Source organism: Pogona vitticeps, chromosome 1 (assembly GCF_051106095.1).
Source record: "Pogona vitticeps strain Pit_001003342236 chromosome 1, PviZW2.1, whole genome shotgun sequence".
NCBI lineage: Eukaryota > Metazoa > Chordata > Lepidosauria > Squamata > Agamidae > Pogona > Pogona vitticeps.
This window is the reverse complement of record NC_135783.1, coordinates 230,400,620-230,424,070: the sequence shown is the minus strand read 5'-3', so window position 1 is coordinate 230,424,070 and position 23,451 is coordinate 230,400,620. Positions and strand designations below refer to the sequence as shown.

At 43.6% G+C, this 23,451-nt stretch overlaps 1 protein-coding gene across 2 annotated transcripts in view; it reads left to right on the top strand.

Moving 5' to 3' along the window:
* The window catches only part of LOC110071837 (protein mono-ADP-ribosyltransferase PARP14), a 44,127-nt gene extending 20,981 nt beyond the window's left edge, over window positions 1-23,146 (top strand). For both annotated transcript variants that reach the window (XM_020779566.3, XM_020779565.3), the window contains exons 7-18: window positions 728-2,985; window positions 3,866-4,102; window positions 5,355-5,576; window positions 7,583-7,667; window positions 9,869-9,985; window positions 12,656-12,718; window positions 13,423-13,590; window positions 16,513-16,731; window positions 16,832-17,437; window positions 18,863-19,008; window positions 21,596-21,770; window positions 22,760-23,146. In XM_020779566.3, coding sequence (XP_020635225.3) covers window positions 728-2,985; window positions 3,866-4,102; window positions 5,355-5,576; window positions 7,583-7,667; window positions 9,869-9,985; window positions 12,656-12,718; window positions 13,423-13,590; window positions 16,513-16,731; window positions 16,832-17,437; window positions 18,863-19,008; window positions 21,596-21,770; window positions 22,760-23,049 — 4,586 coding nt within the window. In that variant the 3' untranslated portion in view covers window positions 23,050-23,146. The remainder of the gene's footprint in view (window positions 1-727; window positions 2,986-3,865; window positions 4,103-5,354; window positions 5,577-7,582; window positions 7,668-9,868; window positions 9,986-12,655; window positions 12,719-13,422; window positions 13,591-16,512; window positions 16,732-16,831; window positions 17,438-18,862; window positions 19,009-21,595; window positions 21,771-22,759) is intronic.
* The last annotated feature ends 305 nt before the right edge of the window (window positions 23,147-23,451 follow it).

Below are 23,451 nucleotides of genomic sequence, written 5' to 3'. Positions count from 1 at the left end.
AGCAGGAGGGAAGTGACCTGACTTTGCCAAGAGAATTGACTCAGTTCTCTTGGCAAAGAAGTGAGAGCTACCTGGGTTGGGGTCAGTAAGGACCATCTTCAGGCTGGAGCAATGAGATTCTGGCTTCAGTTTCCCAAGTCCTGGCCCAGTGGTTTAGGGTTCACTGGTGCCCAGCCCTCTTGGTCCCCAAAGGGTGGCAGAGAGGTTGGAAGCTTGTCACTTGGACTGTGATTTTTTTCTTGCAGTGTCATGGGGAGCAGTGTGTTAAAACAACCATCCCTAACCTTTTTTAAGCCACTGCAATAAACATGAAATAAATATAGGCCAGATCAGAATTGTATAATGTGCATAATGAACCTTATAAGGTGGTATGTGAATAATATAATAAGTCTCTGGCCCCCTTGAAATGTGCCAGGGTCCCCCAGGGGCTATATGGCCCCCTTCGAGAAGGACTGTGTTGGATGAAGAAAGGAGGTGACCTTCATGATTCCTTTGCCATACAGAGTTCATTGTGTGGGTTTATGTGAATTGTTTTCTCATCTTTAGAAGCCTAGTCAAATATATTCAGTTCTTTGGGGAAAATTAACACTGTAAAAATGAAGTCTTTCCTCTGCTGTACCTTCCTAAGTTTTATCCAGATGGGTTTCTCATACTGGCATGTTTCAGGGTGTTCTGATTGGAAGCTCTCTCATATAATTGTGTTTCCCCCCCCTTACTTTCTTTAAAGATTTAAATGCTGTCTTGAATCAGAAACATTCCTTCAATGGTGTGCAAGTCCTTGTTCATCCATTCTACGAATCCTTGGATGCAGCTCTGTATGGGAAGGAGAGACCTCAACTTAAGATGCCAGAGTTGAGCAGAGTTTTTCTTGATCCCTACCACTGGCAATTTTTGCAGCACAATCCACGGCTGCGTGATGAAATAAGCAATGAAATGGCCGCCTATTATTGTGAGCTTGAATGGCCTTCTAGGGCCAGTGAACACCCAGAGATCACCATGCACCCTTCACGTGCCTTGTTGAAGCAACCTAGATCTTTGATCAAGACTTGGAATGACGATGTATCTGTTCACCTTACACAGCTGCTATCAAAGCAGAAGGTTGTCAAATGCAGAGTGGATGCTGAGGTGTGGGAAGCCATTAGAAACAGCATGGTCAGAGATAACGTTTTGATCATACCGGATGTTCCAAAGGACATTGTTGCCTTGGTGGGAGCAGTCGAAGTTGTCACTGATGCAGAGCAAGAAATGAAGCTGCATATAGAAAGTGCTGTTAAAAAGATTGAAAGGGAGAGGCAGACAGTGGAGAAAACTGTGTCAGTTGTTCCTGGAAAATACACTGTCCTGAACAATGCTGGACTACAGGAGAGAATTCACTCAGAGTACCCAGAACTAGGAATTTCCTATGATGCTTCCAAAGAATGTATATCTCTCTGTGGTGTAGCTGCTGAAGTGTTCAAAACGAAAAGTGATATCCTGGAAAGTCTGTCCAGTATGGCTCAGAAGTCTGTGGATGTGCCTCCTTACGTTTTGCTTTTCCTGCAACATGTTGATAACGAGCAGCTGTCTCGACTCTTGTTCTGGGACAAAAGCATCAATGCCTTCTATGAACTCAAGAGTGAGGGAGTCCTGTTACTGGGAGGAACTTTTCAGGATCTAACAAAAGCGGAGGAAGCAATGAAGAAAGATCTGTCCTACCGATGTATCATGCTGGAGGACAAACTGGTCATCAGAATGAAAGAATGGAATGAGCTGACCCAAAGTTTATACAAGGCATATAACTGTTCCAGTGAAACCATCATCATCCATGAGCTGGAGGATCAGGTAGTCATTGCAGGTTATTCCAAAGCAGTGGCTGATGCCAATCAGAAGTTGTCAGATTTTGTTGATACCAACACATACATTCAGAAAATCCTTGTGACGAAGTCTGCGGCTGTGACTCTGTTTGTCGAGCAGGAGATGGCCCATAAATGGCTCATGTTGACTGAGCGAGATGTGAAAATTAATTTTGGCACACGGCAGAATCGGAGACGGATTTTCCTCGAAGGGCCCAAAAGAGTCGTGCTGGAAGGACACCAGCTCTTTCAAAATATAATCTCATCTCTGCACGCAACAACTATGGTGGTTGATCGCATAGGAGCCAAAGCTTTCTTCCAGCAGCAAGAACAGTTGCTTGTTCCCATTGCAAAACAAAAATTTAGGTGTTTGGTCATGATCCAGGAAGGCACAGAGGGTGATGAAGAGGAGAGGGGCCATGAAGGGAAGGGCCAGCAGTGTTGCGAAGTTAAACTAAGAGACGGCATTGTCATAACTGTGAACAAGGGAGACCTGACCCGTTTTCCAGTGGATGTGGTAGTTAATGCAGCAAATGAAGAATTGCAGCACATTGGGGGCCTTGCCGATGCACTCTCGAAAGTAGCTGGCCCGCAGCTCCAGAACGAGTGTGATAACCTTGTAAGACAACATGGACGCTTAAGGCCTGGCTGTGCAGTTATCACGAGTGCTTGGAACCTGCCCTGCAAGCAGGTAATTCACGCCGTTGGGCCAAGGTGGGAGAGTCATAAAAAAGAAAAATGCATACAGTTGTTGAAGAAAGCTGTGAGGGACAGTTTACGGCTGGCAGAAGCCTATAATCATTGCTCCGTAGCTATCCCTGCCATAAGTTCTGGCATATTCGGATTCCCACTTGAAGAATGTGTTCATTCTATTGTAACAGCCATCAAGGAAACCTTAGAGGAATTTGTTGAGAATGTCTCCTTGAAGCACATATGCCTTGTGGACTGTAATGATCAAACCGTTCAGGCCTTCTCTGAAGCTGTGAACAAAGTGTTCAGAGACAAAGGACTGGCCTCGAAAGGGGATTCTCAAAGGCCTTCTACCTCCAAAGCTAAGAGCCATGCTGCAGAAGGTAGACCGAAGGAAAAAATGGTCGTTACTGCTGAAGGCCTGAAAATAATTCTACAGGAAAAGGGAATTGAAGATGTAACAGTAAGTATGCTGCTGATAATTCTCATTATGTTTGTTTAGGTTCCTTTACAATCCTGTCGCTTACACGGATAAGTGCTGTAGAAGCCTACAAGCCTATCATGTGATCATTCAGTGCATCAGAAAGTTTGAGTGAACCCCCCCGATTCAAACACTCTCCATGCATAGATTAGGGGCATCTGTGTAGGTTGCTGGGCATCTGAAGGGTTTGGCTGGGAAATCTAAAGTTAAAACCCCCCTTGTGCCGATGGTCACAATGGCTTCCCTCCCCTTTCCGTTTTTACTTTGCAATGCCCAAAAACTGGCCCCAGCCTTTTAGAATGGTGGAAGATGGGCTGCAGTAGGGAGGCAGGATGCTCCCTCCTGGTTTTGCTAGTGAAAGTGCAGTATGAGGTCCTGCACTTCGTGCTGTTGAATACAATTGAAGGTTGATGATGCCATTGCACTTCATACATAAGGATGGGTGCGTTTTGCAATGTTTGCTTAAAAACGTAGAGCCTTGTAAATAGGATATTACAATTCATTTAGTTGTAAATATGTAGTGGTATCCCTCTTTCATCATCATCGCTCCCTTCATGCACCTGACTCATGATCTAACAAGAGAAAGTAGAGTTGGGTTTGCTTATTGCTTGAGTGGGAGGTCAAAAAGAGAATACTAGAAATGATGAGGTATGGCTAGGAGAGACTCCTGCTGGAGTCCCCAGAGACCGCTGCCAACCAGAGTTGATGGCCTGAGGCTAGAGGAACCAAGAGTCTTAAATCAAGATAAGAGAGGTTCCCTATGTAGTGCTGTTGGTGACAGGGAGAAAGGAAGTGAGCAAGTGTGCTCTGCTCATCTGAGAAGTTTCAGATTTTTCATAGCTGTTCTTGTCTGCCTTTCTAGACGGATGTGATAGTCAACAGTGTTTCCAACGATCTGCAACTTAATCAAGGCTTCCTCTCCAAGGCCCTGCTGGGCAGAGCAGGAGCAGAGCTCCAGATGGAATTAACCAAACAAGGCCAAGGCAAAGCCCTGAAAAATGGCTGTGTGCTAAAAACGGCTGGTTATGCCCTGAACTGCTATCATGTGTTGCATGTCATTTTACCCCACTGGAATCAGGGCCAGAACTCCGAAGAAAAGGTACAGTTGGGATTTGTTGATACATCTCAAAAGTCTGAAGAGATCCATAGTCACTGTTTTCTGTGGTTTACCACAGCCCTAAATACAATATGCAAGGGGATAGGCCCTTGGGCATTTGATCTGCCTCCTGGTATATTTTATATAGGGTTCGCTTCTATCCACAGTTTCAGACATTTGCAGTAGATTATGGAATAGATCCCCTGTGGATACAGGGGTCCTAATGTAGCATTTAATAAGCCACCATATGTTGGTTTGTAGTTTTGGATAACTAATATGTACTGCCACAGCCAATATGGTCTATTTGTCTGATTTTTAGCCATTGTCTCTGAGAACTGCAACCCTAGGCAACAACATGTACAATATTAAAAGCAAACGCGTATGAAACCACGATAGGTAATAAATACCAAAATATAATTAATCTAAGTATAATATTAATATACAACTAAGGGTGCGACTACACAGTGAGGGGAATGTGAATTAACTCACATTCTCTCACTGTGAAGCCATACTGGGGCTGTCAGTTCTCTTTGATTTAAGTGTGCATGCAGGCAGAGGAGAAGAATCCCTTCTACTGTAGTTCCATTTGAAGTGCTTGTCATTGGCTCAGTTCAGAAGAACTGCCGTAAGAGGAAATGAGAGGTTGATTCCTTCCTCAGTCACTTGTTTCCTCTGCCTGTATTGCCAGTGGTTGTGTATGATAAACTGTAAAATAATAAAAATTATGGACATCTGCCTGTGGAGAAGCTGGCTCAGAAAGTGCCTTGGCAGAGAGGCTTGGCTTTGCAGAGAGAGGTGAATGCTGGTGCTCTCTCTCTCTCTCTCTCTCTCTCTCTCTCTCTCTCTGTGTGTGTGTGTGTGTGTTGTTTAACTGGTCTTTTCTTTCTGCATTAATTCAAAGCCATCACACACTTTGAACCTAAATGGAAGGATTCAACTTTTTTTTCTATGTGATTTGGCTCTTAGTTGAAAACAGTTGTAAAACTTATCGGTTCAAATAATGATGGTTATAATTTTTTAGAAAATGAAAACAGCATTTTGATTCAAGTACGTGTCCTTAATAGGCAGACAGTTGTGGAAGTCCTTGGTGGGTAGAGAAATCTTTCCCTGCCAATGGAAGGGCAGCAAATGCTGACAGGGTGTGATACATTTTATTTGTCCTCTGAGACCTTTTAATTGTGAGCGTTAGGAAGCTTGCAGCTTTGAACTTTTTTTAGTGGTAGATTTAAAAACTGTTTTCCTCTCTAATCCTCAGATCTTGCAGGACATTGTTGCAGAATGTCTGACAATCACGGAACAGCTCTCCCTGAGTTCCATCTCGATCCCAGCAATTGGGACGGGTAATTTAGGATTTCCCAAGCCACTTGTTGCTAAATTGATGTTTGATGAAGTGTTTAAACTCAGTCAGAAACAAAATCTGAAGTCCCTTCGAGAAGTTCATTTTGTACTACATCCGAGTGACACCAGCACTGTCAAGGTACTGTGTTCCTGTTTTTTTTCTCGTAGCACTTTGGCATTTCCTTGATCTTAGAGATGACTGTGAAAGATACCCACAATGTTTTGAAAGGTTTTTTGTGATGAGATCTAATATGTGTCTGATAACATGACAGCTATTCGTGTGGTGTACTCAGGTGTTGCCTTGTATACATCTTGATAGTTAAGGAGGAAAACTGGCCTGGAGTGAGTATGTACAGTATGTATGTGTGTGTTTCCTTCCTCCCTCCCTCTCTCTCTCTCTCCCTCCCTCTCCCTCCCCCTCCTTCCCTCCTGTACCAAAGATCTACTTTGGACGGTTGCAGATTTAAAAACAATAAAACCAATAAGCATATAAATCCATGCTAGCACAAATATAAGAAGTTAAGATATAGCAGAAGGGAAAACCTGCCCAAATAGCCAGGTTTTAAGTTTGTTCTTGAAAACACCCAGAGAGGGAGCCAGGTGGATCTCCACTGGCAAGTTGTTCCAAAGGCGAGTAATTTGCTTCAGAGCCCTTACTTGTCAACACAATTTAGAAAAGAGTAGAACTTGGCTCACTTACTTTTTTGGCTAGCAGTCTCAGCACCTCACAGGCAGAATTATGCAGCAGACATGCTGGGTGGGATATTTGGGGTATTGTTCCCCCCAAACTTACTTTTTTTAAAATTTTGGGTGAGAGAGCCTCTTCAAATTTGATTTTATTTCCTAACACTGTATTATTTGCTCTGTACCCCTTATTTTTCTCAGTTTACCCAAGGTTTGAAGTTAGAGCTATCTGTCCGGTCATTCCTCAGGTATTAACTAACTATAGTTGCCTAGTTTGGACAAAACCAGAAACTCTAGCTAAGGAAAGAGTTCTTAGCTGGCTTATGCGGAAAGACTTCATTGGGAAACAAAATACAGTATTGTTGATATTTTGCCTTATTAAGATAAGATAGAAATACATCCCAAAATTGGTATCGCAGAGTGTGATGGGATAGAGCCTGAACCTATCAGCTCCATGAGTGTGCCATCGCCCAAACCAGACTCCACTGAGGGATTTGAGACTGTATACAGCCTACCTGTTATATGGGGGTTACACATGAGCCCCAGGACAGCCATGGGCAGGAGCAGGTTGAAGAGTAAGAATGGTCATGGTGGGAATTAAGGGGGAACTACAAAAGAACCAGTCATAGAGGGTTTCCTGGTGGTAGGAGAAGAGGGGGATAACTTAATAATAGAGGAGGAGATGAGAGAAGGGGGTAGACTCGGGTTAAGAGGTAGATCAGGTAAAGGAGAAGGAAAGAAAGGAAAGAGAGAAGGAAGACTTACCTATGAGATCAGGGTGGATTGAACTAGAGGACCATTGGACCAAGGAGATGAACCACATGAAATTGCCTTTGGATGAGATAGAGAAGTTACCTGGTTCCTAAACCTTGCTATTGGGTGGTGTGAGGGTGATGGGAACAAAGAAAGAGGGAAGAGAAGGAATTAAAATCCAGCTGTCTGAGCAAGAGGAAATAGAATGGATGGTTACAATGTACCCCAAGAGAGGCAGTTCCTTGAAAAAGGAGGGACCCCTTCCCACTCCACTGGAAACCAGTAGAGTGAGAGTGAGCTTGCCACCCTTGTTGTGGAATGCTGTGTGCCAGCCGCAATACAGCCTTGCACAAGCCCATCGAATAGGATAGGTTTGGTCAACATACTTGGAATTGGAAGAAATTGATGGACAATTGGTTTAGTCTACCTAAGTTTGAAGACTCTGTTGCTCCTTTGGAAGTTATTGAGGCTGCAGTGTTATAGAACAAAGGTTTTATACGTTCTCAACGTGACTCATCATTGAAGCCTGAATGTGATTACGGGGAACCATGGACCTGACCCTAATCTCATTCATGCATAGAAACATTATTTATGTGAAAATGTATTCATAAAACTGTGTGTGCATGTTCGTGTGTGCGCTCTAAAACTGAAACTAAAACATAGACTTCCTTGTAAGGTTTTTAAAATTCCTGTTCTCTTATTCCTTAGGCCTTTACAGATGAACTATACAGCAGATGTAATTTGAACCAAACTGGGCTCAAGGTTGTTCCAGAGAATTTGCTGCAAAGTCAAGGTACTGTTCTCGCTATTTTTGTATTTGCTTTTTCAAAGGAGTTTCATTGCCTCAGAATCCTGTGAATCTTAGGATCTCACGTAGGGAAAGAAAAGCTGGAAGTGTATGTAGCAAATAGAGAGATAGAGAAAGTAGAACAGTGAAGGAGGCAGTAATGATAGTTGAAACCACTGCAGAGAGTAAGATTTGGAAAAGTTTTCATGTAAAATAGGAAGCCTCATTTAACTTGCAGAGTTTTTTTTAAGTTACTGAAGACGTAGGCGAGAACTTAACTGGCCTTGTGCCATGTTATACTTTGAAAGGAAGCTTCAGAGATGGCTGGAGATGTGTCATTGCCTAGCTTTTCAAAGAATAAAAGTCCAGCATTTTTACTGAGGTGATGTATGCTACTTGCATGAACATCAGCATCGTGTTGGAATCTCATATAGTTGTGTCAGTTCAGTGAGTTGTGAAGGAAGTCAAATAATATTCTATAATAGGTGAAATAGGAGTTGTCTATGAGGAATTGGAAAGAATTAGCAATTAACGTTGGTTGAAATCCTACTGCTTAATATAAGTCACACTTAGAGGAGGCCCATTGAATCAGTGAGGATTTGGTGAGTCAACATGTTCCATTATTTCCATTGATTAATGGGCTAACTCTAGTTGTGACCTCCTATGTTAAGCAAGAGGATTTTAGCTGTTGTGTGCTTCTAAAGAAGAAAATGACAAGCTAATTAGGGAAATCACCATTTACTGTGGCAGGTATCCTTTTGAGAATGATCACATACAGTGGTGCCCCGCTTAATGATTGCCCCGCTCCACTACGAATCCGCTTAACGATGAGGTTTTTGCAATCGCAAAATGATGTTTAAATGGGGAGAATCCGCTTTACGATGATCAGTTCCCTGCTTCGGGAACCGATTCTTCGCATTACGATAGTTTTAAAACAGCTGATCAGTGGGTCACAAAATGGCCGCCCGCTGTGCAAAATCGCTCTCCACTGTGTTTTAGGACTGATGGCTCACTTTACAGGCACCAGAAAATGGCCGCCCTATGGAGGATCTTCACTGGACAGTGAGGTATTTCACCCATTGGAATGCATTGAACGGTTTTCAATGCATTTCAATGGGCTTTTTAATTTCACTCCACCACATTGTTTCCATGTACAGTGATCCCCAACAGAATGCTAGCCTGTCGTAGTAGTCCTCCAATAGATGTGGTTGTCAAATTCTTTTGTGTATGTTTTTTCTGACATACACACCCCCCGGTCTTACTTTAGCTTGAGGGCCAGGCATCTATATTAGACATAATGCAAAACCAGGGATTGATAGGAATTGTGTGGCATTTTGGCAGTGCTTACATGAGCCGGAGGGGGGAGCCTCGAGCTTGCTACTTCCCCTATGCCTTCCAAACATCCACTTCCTGTTTCAAACTAGCCCGGGTAGACAAGTGTACTCAAACAGAAGACACTTTGGTAAGTTTTCTATAGCTTTCTTGAAGGAAGACACAACCATCTGTCACTGTTTAATTGAGTGGAAATGAAAAGGTTATAGTTTATGCTACTAAGGCTCGTAGAGAATTATTTTGCCTTTTAACCTTCTTTGTGTCCTTTACAGGGTTGAGGGACACTTTCCTCCTGTTTTGGGACCCTGGCATCCTTCCTATATTTTGATTTTTTAAAAAATCATTACGAGAAAGTGCAAGGGGACTTGTTTCATCATTTAAAAGAAATACATTTTGGAGCAAAGGAGTGGGCGCCGTCCTCCGAGGTCAAGGGACGGGCATGCGCAGCTCCTGAATGCCAGCTGCCCACCTATGGTTTAAACTAACCAGAGTTTTCCCAGACTAGGGATAAGAATTACTTTTGTTTAGTTTAAAACAGAAAATGGATTTTTCTGATGTCCCCTTACCCCCCACGGTTCCTAAGAAGGAGGAAGGAGCCTGTGTGCCTGAGGGCTGCTGTTGTAGTAGTGCTGGACTAGTCAAAAATAGGCCAGTATGACTCCTCTTGTGTGAGGTGAACTGGAGCATTAGTGGGCTTCTGTCATCCAGCTCTGTGTTCTGAGTGTCAGGGTAAAAGGTAATCGAAGTGAAAACCATCCTCACATATAAATAACATATGTTGCAGTTGGGCAGGAGAAGGGATGAAGAAGATGCAGGTCATAATCTCTCCTCCTTCCCTACAGCTTTCATTAAGCCTATTTCATTTGCATCCTCAGGAGTTCATAAAATGCAAATCGGGCCAATTAAATTGCACGTGGAATGTGGAGATATCACCCAAGAAACCACAGATGCGATCGTGAACATATCCAATGACGCGTTTAACCTGTGTGTGGGTACGTTCTGAAGCCTTTGCCTTTTCCTGGGAAATTTTCCTGTTATCTTGGCACATTTGCATGCCTCTGTGTCCTTTATCCTCACCTTATCCTCAAACGAGACTTAAAAATCATGCTGAGTGCTGTGGCTGCTGCTTTCGTTTCACTTCTACGTGGAGACAGTTATTCCACCCTATTCTGAATCCCCACGTATAGAATGAGAGTGTGATATATTTTGAATCTGAAGTCATTTATGCTGCCATATTCTTCCATGCTGCATATAGCCCATTATGTGTCTCCCCTCACAGAAGTTTGCCATCATATGACATTAGAAAGAAAAACGTTGGGATGATCAGGCAAGCATATATATTTTCATTCATTTTTGGTGCAGTTTTGTTTGTCCTTTCTGGCACAGCACTAGGGCTGCAGTTTATTTGGTGCAATTAGGAGTTCTAATTATCCCATTCTGCAGTCTGTGTGGTTGCTTAGTTCACTCCCAAACAGAGCTGTAGGTGGCATTCTCTTCAGTGGACAACCCTGTGGCATATGCAGTGGGTGAACAGGGTTCTCTATCGTGTGTGTGAGTGCCCCCCTTTGCACGGCTGTCCTCCTCCTTCATGCAGCCTTAGTGATCATTTCCAGCCCCTTTTGTTCCACTTGCAACGTAACTCCATGGGGGTGTTTGGAGTTTCATGGGGGGGTGGAGCCTTACCTAACTGGGGCTGAAAATTAGAGGGAACATTGGTTGTGACAGTAAAAAGGACAGGGGAGAAACTCTCTCCTCTATTGTCCTCTTCTCATAAATTTTTAAAATTATTCTCCTTTAGTGATGAAGTTCTATTTCAGACATAAGGGAGTATTTACTGATACGCATACCATATCTAATGCAATACTGAGCCACTGAATGAAAAATGAGACATATTCAGGCAGTGTTTTTAATAATTTGCTGCTGTGTTCCTTCTGAAACCCATTCAATGAACAGTGTGGGAAAACAGACACTCCTCTAGGAAAGCATACATTTGAAAGCTAATCAATTCAGAAATTGTCAACGATGGCCTGCACATATAAAATAATACACACACACCCTCTACCTGTTGGACTGATGCATAGCTGTAGTGCTGTGTCACTAAGTTTTTAAAAAGCGGGAAGTTGTTGTGCACCATGGAATGACTGGTATGACGAAAGGACAGGGAAAGGGGCCGAGTCGTCATTAGTCAAAAGAGGGGAAATTGGAGCAATCCAAAGTGCTGTCTGGATCCCTGTCATGGAAGAAAAACTGTCTTCTGTGTGGACTGGAAGGAACACTCAAGTGCAAGATAATATATTGTATAGATGATAAGAGACTAGAGATGGAGTTATTTGTATACAAATATTCCCATGCAGCTGGATTTAAAGAGGGTTCAGCCCCTGGGACAGGACCATCCATCCATGTGTCCTCCTGTGGCACCAATCCTGCTGTTCCTCCCGATCGCTCCTGGAGCACTGCTCTCTTCTTGCTTCGCTGGACACTCAGCAGCCATGCAGGGAGGCTCATCCTCCCACTCGCTGCCTGGATTGGCCAGCCGAGCAGGAAGACAAGCGACACTCTGGGCATGATTGGAAGGAGGAGCAGGACTAGGACCACAGCAGGATGCAAGTGGGGGCTGGACCCTCATTAAGTCCAACTGCATGGGGATATTCATATTCCTATACAAATACCCACATCTCTGTAAGAGAAGTTTAAACTTGATCCGAATCACTCCAAATTCCCCGATCTACTCAGACCCTGTGTCTGCCTGAAAAAGTCTGCAGAAACCTTCAGCCAGTCTGGTCTCAGACTGCCCTTGTCACAAAGCCTATGCAAGTGTAGTTAAGCTGTTCTACAGTGAATCTCCCTAGCCCAGGCAAACTGGGCAGTCTCTGTCATTCTCAGTTATGCAAGAAGATTTTCCACATGTCAGAGAGAGATGTGGTGTTGATTTCAAGAAGAGCTGACCTTGATGTACTCGTCCAATCCATTTTGTTGCAGGAAAGTTGCAGGTGCAAAGTGCTCATTGTGACAGCTGCCCTAGCTGCCCTCCACCCCCCCAACCATAAGGAGAATCTAACCAAGGAGATAGCTGGAGCGAGCTACCTACCTCAGCAAATGAGGAGTGAAGTTAATTGCTTTCTGAATTGCCTATCCAACTCTAAGCCACCCTCATAAACATGGCATTGCATCAGTGATCGTTTGTAATAGGATGCTATTGCTGGCAAAAGCCATTTCTTTGCTAGCTGCTGTGAGGTTTACAGCTAAACTTGAGAGGAAACAGGGAAATTTAAGGAAGGTAGCTGATGATGTCGCACCCCCAACTGTTTTGTCTCTGGGCTTTGACTCTGTGAGCCCTGGCGCCATTACGCCACTGCTCCCGGCTCTGAACCTGCCCTTGGTGGCTCTGTCTCCATTGTGAGACCATAACCTTGAGTCAGAAGCCCAAGTGTGCCTCCAGCTGTGTAGGAGTTCTCCAGGTCATACAACAAGCAGAACAATGGGAATATTTATCCTGGGTGTGGATAACAACAGTCTCCAGAGTTGGCGTGTGGTGCTCTATGTGTTCAATGAAGGGAGGTTTAGTCTAGTGCTTGTATCTTAAGAGATGGTAAGACTTTACTGGTTGTTTTGTTAATTATTAAGCAAATTAATATTTTTCTTCTTTTTTCTTTTTAAAAAAGGTGTTTCTAAAGCAATTCTGGATGGAGCTGGACCAGAGATGGCAAAGGAATGTGCTGTCCTAGGTATGGATCAGCTCTTATAAGCAGCTTGTTTGCAGCTCAGCTGGATGACTCTGGTTGATGGTGAATGTCAGCAAGCTCCTTGGCCTTGGGTGGGAACAGGGGAAGGAAGCATCATTGGCTACTGATCAGCAGAGGCTTTGATGCACTTTCTGCCCAAAAGTGACCACACTTGGCCAGTACTCTTCTGCTAGTAGTTGATTCGTTTATTGTTCACCTTAACTCATCTGTTCCTTGGTGTGATATGTCTAAGTAATGGTCGTTCTGCAAGGAGTTAACTTGATCCTAAATGTGTGCATTCAGTGTTAAAGTCGGAGCTGATCTGGGCAAAATTTACAATTTGGTTGGTTTCCTGCATAGCTGTACAATGTGAATTACCATGTAGTTCTGCAGAAGGTAAAACAAAACATGAGCTGGTGACATGAGCTTTGTTTTCTGTACTCCCTGATGTACAGAACTTGCCTAGGCTTGGTAGCAGGTAATGATATTTAGTAATTGATGAACCTGTCATTCTTGCTTTGCACAGACCTGAGTGAAAAGATAATACTGTACAGAGGACAAATTGGCAATGTGCCCAGGTGTGTGAAATAATCCTACCTTGACTCAAATGATAATTTGCCAGAAAGGTCTTGAAGATGGAAGTCTTGCATTCATGTTGATGTAGATGCTGCCTTTGTTTGTTTCATATCTTCTTTCCCGTCTTCCAGCCTCTCAGCCTCACAACAATCTCATATGCACAAAGCCAGGAAATCTGAAGTGTAAGAGTGTCATCCATCTGGTGGCCAACCCTGACATCAAAACGCAGGTCACCAGTGTCCTCCAGGAATGTCAGCAAAGGCAGTTTGCATCAGTTGCTTTTCCTGCAATTGGGACAGGTCTGTATTGTCAGGGGTGGGAGTGGGGGCAGAGTTCACCGTGCAAGCAGTGAAGTGGGACAGGAGTATGCCAGAGTGTTCACGATGGCCCAGTGGTGCACTACTACATATCGGACATTGCAGAGGTTAAGATTATAACTTGGCATTGCTGATTATCTTTTGATGTGAATTCTGGAGAGGTTTAAGAGATGACACATTGGGCCAGCTGGTTTCTTCTGACCTGCTGATAAGCATTTCACTGAGTAGACAGGGAGGGGGATCTGGTTGTTACTGTAGGCATACCGTGTTATGCGTGAAGAGTCACTTTTCTCATGCTACTCGCTAAAACCAGAAAACTCCCAAATCAGAATTCCTGGTTAAATTCAGAGTTCTGTTGGATGGTATTGTTATCCCAGTTTGTGCTGTGTATATTTTCAGCAAGGGATTCAAGAGCCTTGAACATGGTATGCCAAGGCGGATGGTCTTACCAGCCTAGGGGGTATCAGGAGCATCAGAGTGGGCAAGTGGGCAGGCATCACCCCCGACAGCAAAACCGCCAACCAGATCGCAAGACCAGGAAGTTTCTTTAATACTTACGACTTCTCTATAGTTGACCCATAAGTCCGTTTGGCCTCTTTCCTGCACTCATGTTATTCCATCATGTCGGATTCTTGGGGCTGTGCTATAGAATATGCCACAGGCTATGCTATAGAATTCGACAGTCCCCCCATCGCAGGCCATTTCAAATCCTCCACCCCCCTTTTAAGGTGAAATTCAGGCCCTGCTGGAGAAAGATTCCATTGTTACTTTGCATCTCCCTGATGTTTCAGTAGGCTTCTACTCAGGGTATTTTACCATCCCCAAGAAGGATGGAGGCCTCTGTCCGATTCTTAATCTTCGCAACCTGAACTCTTTCATTACCCCTTGTAGATTTTGTATGGTTTCCCTGGACTCTGTTATCCACATGTTATATCACAGGGATTGGTTCACGGTGATTTGCCTCAAGGATGCTTATTTCCACATCAGGTCAGACCATCAGTGTTTCCTGAGGTTCTCAGTAGGAGGCAAAATCTGTGAATTTTAAGCCCTCCCCTTTGTCTTGTCTCCGTTCAGAAGTCGTTGCCAATTTTTGCCAATGGAGCTATTCGTAAAACGAAAAGTCCGTATGTAGGGCCGTTTGTAAGTCGAGGGTTGACTGTATGCCAAACATGGCCTTTTCAAATTTCTACTTAGAAAACACATGAGATAGATGGCCAAGAGCCTGACTGGTGGAATAATACAGTGGGGTCTTGACTTAAAAACGGCTCGAGTTAAGAACATTTTGACTTAAGAACCGCTCTCATAGGAAAATATTGACTTGACTTACATACTTAGATTTGAGTTAAGAACTGAAAAAAAAAACACGTGGGAGGCAGGGAAAGTGCAAAATTTGAACTTTCAGTTAACTGTTGGCCAGTGAAAAGGATGCCTGTCTGCTTCCTCACTCCTCCCAGCGTTTAGAGAGTGGATTGGGAGTCTTCAGACTGCCTGGTACTGTACTGCCTGGACTGTATTTTCCCTGCCTTCCCTGAACCTTTCTTGACCTAAGAAAAAAAGAAACAAAATCTCCCCCTCTAGTGGTCAAAGGCAGAATAGCAGCTTCCCATTAGTTTCTATGGACGGAAAGGAGCCGATACGGATCAAATGGTTTTCAATGCATTCCTATGGGAAATGCAGATTTGACTTGAGAACTTTTTGACTTGAGAACCGCCTTCCAATACGGATTAAGTTTTCAAGTCAAGACCCCACTGTATTTTTATATTAAACAATTGCCCTGAAATGCCAGCTCTGACCTTTAAGGATGCAAATCTTTAATTCTCTCTAGTAATTTCAGATCTAAATTGAGATTTTTCAGTTTTCTTCAAATGTGATCTCTTTGAAAAGAGTCAAAATGCCACTTTAAGATAAATGAAAGCTATAAATAGTCACCCTGATAATCTTCAATATATTTGCTAATTAGATGTTGTAACAGTAAAACATGGCCCAAAGTAGAATGTCCCCTCTTAAAGCCATTTTGTTCAGGGGCTAATAGACTGGTTTTGGTCACCCATCCTTCCAGTTTTTTGAGGAGATATTGTGCATGGAGTTTGCCTGAAACCTCAAGCAAATGTGCAGGTCTGTAACGGGCAGGATCATTTTGTTCCCCTTTCTTGTAGATAGCCACAATAATTGAGGATGTCCCTTCACCAAAGATTCTACCAAATGTATCTATGTAAGTGAATAAGGTGGCTAGGATGGGAGCCCACCAATCCTGGAAAGATATGAGAATATTAGGAAAAAAGTTTTCCCTTGGAGCATTATTGTTCCTGATGGTTGAAATTAACAATTTTATTTCTGTAATTGTAACTGGTGGCCACCTTAGTAGAAGGCTTGGAGGTACAGTAACTTGGGAGATGGGTCTATCAACCCAGCTTTACTGTGTGCTGATTTTACATTCTTTGTCAAGAATTGTCCTTGAACATTAATTAATTTCCTCCCTAGTGGCAGAACAGAGCTCATTGTCTTAGGCCACCATAATTCCCCCCCCCCCCATTCAAGCATTAGGCACATGTTTTTCTTTTGTCTTTGAATGGTTGCTTTTCAAAAGAGAAGGTAAAACAGGAAGTTTGAGCAGGATTATGGAGAGAAATGTGGAAGATGTGACCAGTGGAACAAAATTAATATGGTAAGAATGAAAAGGTAGCCCTGTTTATGAGTTGAAATTAAAGGTAGGCACAAGTATAAAACAATGGAAAAGTTCTATCCAAATCCTTTTAGGTGTGTGCGTGTGTATAGATTGTGATCAGAAGTGGTCACATCCTGTAGTTGAAGCATTCGTTATTCTTTGGCTTGTAGTATGATAAACCATAGAGGGGAAACTTGTCTTTTTCTTGTTTAACAGTGGGCACCTTATTGTAATTGCAGGAGGAGCAAAACGTGATCCAGCCAAAGTGGCTGATGATATGATTGATGGGATCGTAGAGTTTGCAAGTAATACATCTGCCCCAGTGGTAAAACATATTAAAATAATCATTTTCCAAAAACAATTACTGAATGTATTTTATACAAGTATGCAGAAGAAGGAGGCTGCTGCTCCCAAGTCAGATGCACAGGCACCAAAATCTGTTATATCCAGAATAACAGGTAAGAAAAGTAGTCCACTTCTGTTATTGTGGAACCTCTCAGTTGCAGTGTGTTAGTAATGAAGTGTGATGTTTCCTTAAACTGATGTCTTCTGTTGCAGGGTTTTTCGCCTCTGTAATATCCACTAAACCAAAACAGAAGCCTTCCTTGTCTCTGGAGAAACCTGTAGAGCCAGCCATTTTTCAAATTTGTGGAGACAACCAGAGAAATGTAGAGGCTGCAGCAAATTGGGTTAAAGAGCTGATTTTGCAGGAACAAAAGGAAATGACATTCTCAGACAATTGTATTACAAACTTTGGGGAAAGGGAATTGGAGCAATTGAAGAGTCTTCAGGAGAGGCTGAATATTGGCATTCAGTTAGAGAGTGACAACTCTATGCCTTTCCTCCGTGTTCATGGCATGAGCAAGGATGTCTGGACTGCCATGGAAGAGGTGCAGAGCATGATGAAAAGTGTCCGGGAAGGCAGAGAAGAGCAGTCCAGGGCAGACATTCTCAGTACCCTGGTAGAGTGGCAATATGAAGACCAGGGACAATACAAGGCATTTGACACTCTGACCAATATGTGGATAGAATCCGCAGCACAACATCAGAGGCAGCGTGATGTAAACATACAGAACAAATGCTACACCGTGGATCCAATCAACCTGTGTGCAACGGATGCCCAAGGGACAAAAATTACTCTTCGGCGTATTGCAAAAGTGGAAGGTAACCTCTTGAAATATTAAACTTGGGCTTTCGCTCCCTCACTTCTGAAATTGCTGTAAATCCAGAACTCTTACCAAGGAAAGCCATGACTGAGATGGCCTAGAGTCAAGCTCGACGTGCTGTCCCTTACACCACTGGTTCTTAACCTTGGGTTACTCAGGAGTTTTGGACTGCAACTCCCAGAAGCCTTCACCACCAACTGTGCTGGCTGGGGTTTCTGGGAGTTGCAGTTCAAAAACATCCGAGTAACAAAGGTTAAGAACTACTGCCTTACACCACAGTGAACATTTGCTTATTTTGGAAATGGCTGACTGTGTAACTGCTGTTAACAGTTCCCTCTTCGTTGCCCCTGTTTTCTTCAGTGCTGGCTCATAGCATAGGCATCCTTCAGTCTCGAGAGACTATGGTAACATGCTCTGAATCGAGGAATGTCCTCTCCAGAGCATGAAGCCCGGGTAAGGTAATATGGAGGATAGGCTGTTACCCAATCAGCAGATCCCCCCTCTCCACATTGCTGAAATGGTCCAGTGGAAAGGCAAGGGCCAATACAACTGGTTCCAGCGATGTCGCAGGAGTTGGCAGAACAACACATGCTGCCTTCGGGACTCCAGCTCCAGATTTTGCCTCAAGGTTAACTCCTGAAGCCTTTTCCATGAGTGGGTATAGCCACAGGGCAGTGGAGGTTTGAAATCAGAGTTTTCCTTCTCCTAGATGGGCTGCCTTCCATGGCTGACGAGCCCCACCTACCCGGCCTGCTCTTTAATAGTGCAAAAGTATGATCTGATCCTTAAAACTTTCTTGGCTCCCCGGCTTATACAAATCTAATTGGCTTTCCTATTTACCATATTAAGGCCAGATAGAAAATTTGAGACACGCTGGCTCATAGCTGCCAGGAAATGGCCCTAGAGTAGGTTTAGGAAACATGTGACCTTCCAAAGGTTGTCAGACTATAACTCCCATGTATCCCACATAGCTGCTGGAGGGGAATGGTGGGAACTGTAGTCTAACGCCATCCTCATCAATAGTCTACGTCCTTTTCCTTTCGAGATTCTTTATATATTCAAGGAAAGGTGCCTTTCACTGATGAGGTGCTATTTCCAGGCTTAGCATTCATTTGTATGTACAGTTGCTTGAAGGAGCTTGGGTGTTAAGTGGTAATGTGTCCAACAGGCATGTGTGGAGGCGCAAAACTCTCTGTAGATGAATCTCTGACTTGGAAGCATTAGTAAGGCTTTGGTTACATGGTTTTATACACTTATCTCAGGATCAGGCTGGTTAGTTGTGCCTTGAACACATGCATCAGGTTCCACCTAATGTTTTAGGTTCCACCTGATGCTTCCTTGGATGAACCATCAGACAGTGGAGTGGAGCAACTAAGGCCAACATTATTGTGTGCACGGTAACAATGCTGTGTTTGTTTTACAGATAATGTGGCCATGGCACTTCCAGAAGAGTGGGAGGACATGCAGCAAATGCGTGTCAAAGTGGTAGAGCTAAATCCAGAAGCAAGGGAATATCAAAAGGTCAAGACAATGTTTTGCCAGACATGTAGCGCATTCAAGATTGAAAAGGTACAATTTCTTGCTTACTTGGTCTCATGGAACTGCTTCTTGTTTCCTACATTATATAAGTAAAGCATACAACGGAAAGATCATACAGTACTCTCTTGTTCTGCTTGCCTGGTTGTGTGCACTGGGAAGATTTTTTTAGAACTACTTTGATCTTCTGCCTGTCGTCCATGTCGGAAGCACTGAGATAGCTTTGCATCACCCACAAAGGTGGCTTTGTCTAAGGTTCTCCAGCAACCTCCCATCCAGGCACTGACTAGGCCCCGACCGTCTTAGCTGCACCAAGGTTGCTGTCTGCAGCTTGCACCCGACTCTTCAGGCCTTGTGACGTATGACTGTTTGTGAAAAGAAATGGAGGGTACTTTCTCTCAGACACATAGTGTCCTTGAGGTGAAACTTTGAGCTCATCCGTTCAGTCCTTTCCCTTGCATGTCACTGCTTAGTCACAGCCACTGTGTGGAAGCTATTTAGCAAAACCTGGTGTGATCCACTTGACCAGCATGAGGCAGAGTCACTCTCTGTAACATGGCTCACTGAGGGGGAATTTCATGCTACACTGCATGGTGGGGTGGGGCACCTTCTCTGAGGGAGTCAATTTCTCCCTGCCTTCCCCCCCCTCCAAACTCAGCAGCCTTCCCTGAGCTGGATGGCAGAGGAAGGTGTCCTTGATATCCAAAGGCCCTCAAGTCATCCATCCCTTCAGCCAAAGTGCTGCTTGCAGCTCTTGCTCCCGCCGCTTTTGTGGTGTGACTGGGCTTCCTGAAGCGAAGGACATCCTGCATATGGCAAAGCCACCCTGCCTCCTCCTGCCAGATGAGGACAGAAAGGAGACAAAACGTTTTGTGTTGTTCTGTGACAATGCGTGGGGAAAGAGTGAAATTGTCAGGACAGAGGAGGGAGAAGGGCTTTTCCAACAATTGCCCTAAAATGAATATCAACAGAAGTAGTTGGGCAAGGCCTTGCATTCTGAATAAGTTCTAGAATAGCTTTAGTGTCTCCCCCACAACCACGACTCCTTTTGACTGTCTCTTCCCCTGATACTTGTCTATCATATTTATCTTTGCCAGGCCTTTTTTTGGTCTGTTCTATGAAGACACAGACATAACAAGGGCTGGGCTGGACTGGTCGAGATGGATGAATAACAAAGCCCCACAGGAATAGTGGGTTGGCTGGGCAGTTTGTCCCTTTGAAGTTGTGTTGTTGCTATTATTCTTGTGTATTGTCAAGTAGTCCATGACTTAACAGCGACACTGTGAATGAGAGATCTCCAAAACATCCTTGTCCTCAACAGCCCTGATCAGCTTTTGCAAACTCAATCCTGTTGGTTCCTCTCAGAAGTCAATCCATCTTGTTTTTGGCCTTCCTCTTTTCTTGATGCCTTCCACTTTTCTCAGCATTATTATTTTTTCCTCTCCAGAGAATCTTGCCTTCTCATTATGTGCCCAAAGTAGGACAGCCTCCGTTTCAACATCTTTGCCTCCAGTGAAAGTTCAGGGTTGATATGATGTAGGATCCACGTGTTCATCTTTCTGGCACTCCAAAGTGTCCACAATCCTCCAGCATCATGTATCAAATGAACCAATTTCTGTCCCATCAACTTTCTTAGCAGTCCAACTTTCACACTCATACGTGGTGATCAGGAATACAAGAGTGTGGATGATCTTGGTTTTAGTGTCCAGTGAGACATATGTATAGTCATGGATCTCTTCTAGTTCCTTCATTGTTCCCCTTCTCAGTCTTCTTCTGAAGTCATAAGCATTGTCTTCTTAATGTTCAACTGCAGTCCTACTTTGGCACTTTATTTTTTCACTTTCACTAAAAGTTATTACCCAGATGAGTGATCAGAAGGTGAAGCACCTGCAATAGATGGCCATCCAACCTTTGCTTAAATGCTTGCAAAGTAGGAGTCCCTGTGGGAGTTCTAGATCAAAAATGTATGGCAGACCAGAGTTGGAGAAGCACTGTTCTGTGTGATACCCAGCCATTTGAGGTCCATGTCTTCCTATCTTCAGTAGTATAGTTCTGGATTTGATATTAATAATGATTCCTGAGCTCTTGGTGGGGGTCTGGCTTGCTGAACTACCATCCCTGGCTATCTTGCATTCCTAGCAGCGCATGCTCCATGCTGATCCAGGTGAGCTAGAAGGATTGGCATCAGCAGAGCATCAGCTGTTTCATGGCTACAGCAATTCAAAATTCCAGACATTTATTGATGCTTGAGCTAGCTGGATAGCTGAGTGGTTTAGGTATCTGGGTGCAGAGCTGGAGGTTGGGAGTTCGGTTCCCCACTGTGCCTCCTGCATGTAGAGCCAGCCTATGCATCCTTAGACAAGCTGCACAGTCCTAGGGTGCCCCCAGAAGAAGGGAATGGTAAACCACTACTGAGTATTCTCTAACTGGAAAACCTAGGAAAAGGTTGCTATAAATCAGAATTGACTAGACAGCACATAATTATGATTACTGATGCTTACCTGCTTTTAGTGCATGGAAGCAGCACTTTTTAATTTTTCATTGATGTTTTGTCTCAGTAGATGATAATGGGCTGTTGGCCAATGTCACTTTACTGATTTTATTTCTCTCCCGTTTCTAGATTGAGAGGATCCAAAACCCGTATTACTGGCAGGCATATCAAATAAAAAAGCAGGAAATGGATGCTAAAAATGGCAACAGAAATAACGAGAAGCTCCTTTTTCATGGGACCGCTAGTTCATCATTAACTGTCATAAATGCCAAAGGGTTTAATCGGAGTTATGCCGGTGCCCATGGTAAGTATACCAAGGAGGTCTATGAATAGGACTCACCTAGGTTTTGTATGGATGGCTGAGGACTCCTCTTTTGCCAAACACATTTTGAAATGGATGGAGCCTTCACTGTTGAGGACAGAATTAGTCTCCAGCTGGTGCATAATAGAAAACCCTCTTCCTCAACAAAATCAATGGGAAGATTCCAGGGAGGGGGTTAGCCTAGCTTCCCATGGCAGGCAGTTCATCAGAGCCTTGGAGTGGCGAAGAACAAGAGCAGCTCATGAGTACTGAATAGAGAAGTCAAGCAAGTCCTTTCTATAGTGACTTACAGGAACATATGGAACATTGGACTATCAGCGCTGGCTGGCAGCAGCTTCTCTGCATTCTAAGCAGGATTCTTTACTGCCTCTGCCAGGAGATCCCTGTTATTGCCTGGCGATCTCCCCTTTGGCCATGAACCAGGCCTGAATCTGTTCATATTCTGAAATCAGATAAGATCACAGGTATGTTCTGGGCTGCACAGGTGATAGTGATTTCAAAAAGGTGATGTATTCCAGAGAGGTAGGAAACATGTCCCTCCAAGTGTTTTGGCCTGCTTCTTTAGTTGGAACATTTGCAAGAATATGTTGTTGTAGGTTCACCTTTCCATTATGCCTGGCGACTATCTATTTAAAAAGTAGGACAAACTTCCAAGCATCTTTCCAATGGTTAGTTCAGAGCTGAGGTCCTCCAGATGTTCTTGCACTCCCTGTGCTATTGTTCTGAACCATGGATCATGGTGCCTTGAACTGATGGGAGGTGGAACAGAGCAAGATTTGGAGGGTCACAGGATTCCCAGTGCTGCTAATAGCAAGAAAACCAGCAAAGGATAGTTTGTCATGAACTGTTGTAAAACTGTCAGTTTGATATTCTTTATACTGATAATGCGTGCAGAGGGAGCAGTTAAAAAGTGAAAAGATAGGACTTGATGATTCTTGATTATTTAAACTTGTTATTTTCATGTTTAACAGCTGCAGCTTTTGGAAATGGGACTTATTTTGCTGTTAATGCTCAATATTCTGCCCACGATACTTACTCAACACCAGACGCAAATGGGAAGAAGTATATGTATCTTGCCAGAGTGCTTGTTGGAGAATATTCTGCTGGATCACAAGGATTAATCGTTCCACCATCAAAGAATGCGACGGATCCTACAGATCTGTTTGACAGCGTCACAGATAATGTCACAAAACCCTCCTTGTTTGTCACCTTCAATGATATCCAAGCTTATCCAGAGTACCTTATTACTTTTAGGAAATAAACTTGTCTTTCTGTGCTATTTCTCCATCAAAACTTTCCATCATTCTGAAATATACAATGTAAGTACTTGTTACTGAATAAATTTCTGAATAAAGTTGGCTGAATGTACTTTGGTGCTGCTATACGTTAAAAGAGCAGCTACAGTGGTTAAATCTTTCCAGTTTGCATTCTACTCAAAGCTGTTTGAATTCTTTACATAAGAGTAGAGCAGAAATTAATAGAGATTTTGGAGAAGAGAGAGTCAGGGTGGTTTAGTGATCAGAGCGATAAACTAGAACTGGGCAATCAAGTCTCCAGGGAGTCTTGGGGCTCCTTTAGTGACTTTCATCCATTTACTGTCAGTTAGACCTGCCTGTGGTGCTGGAGGAGACTCTTGAGAGTCCCCTAGACTGCAAGGAGAACA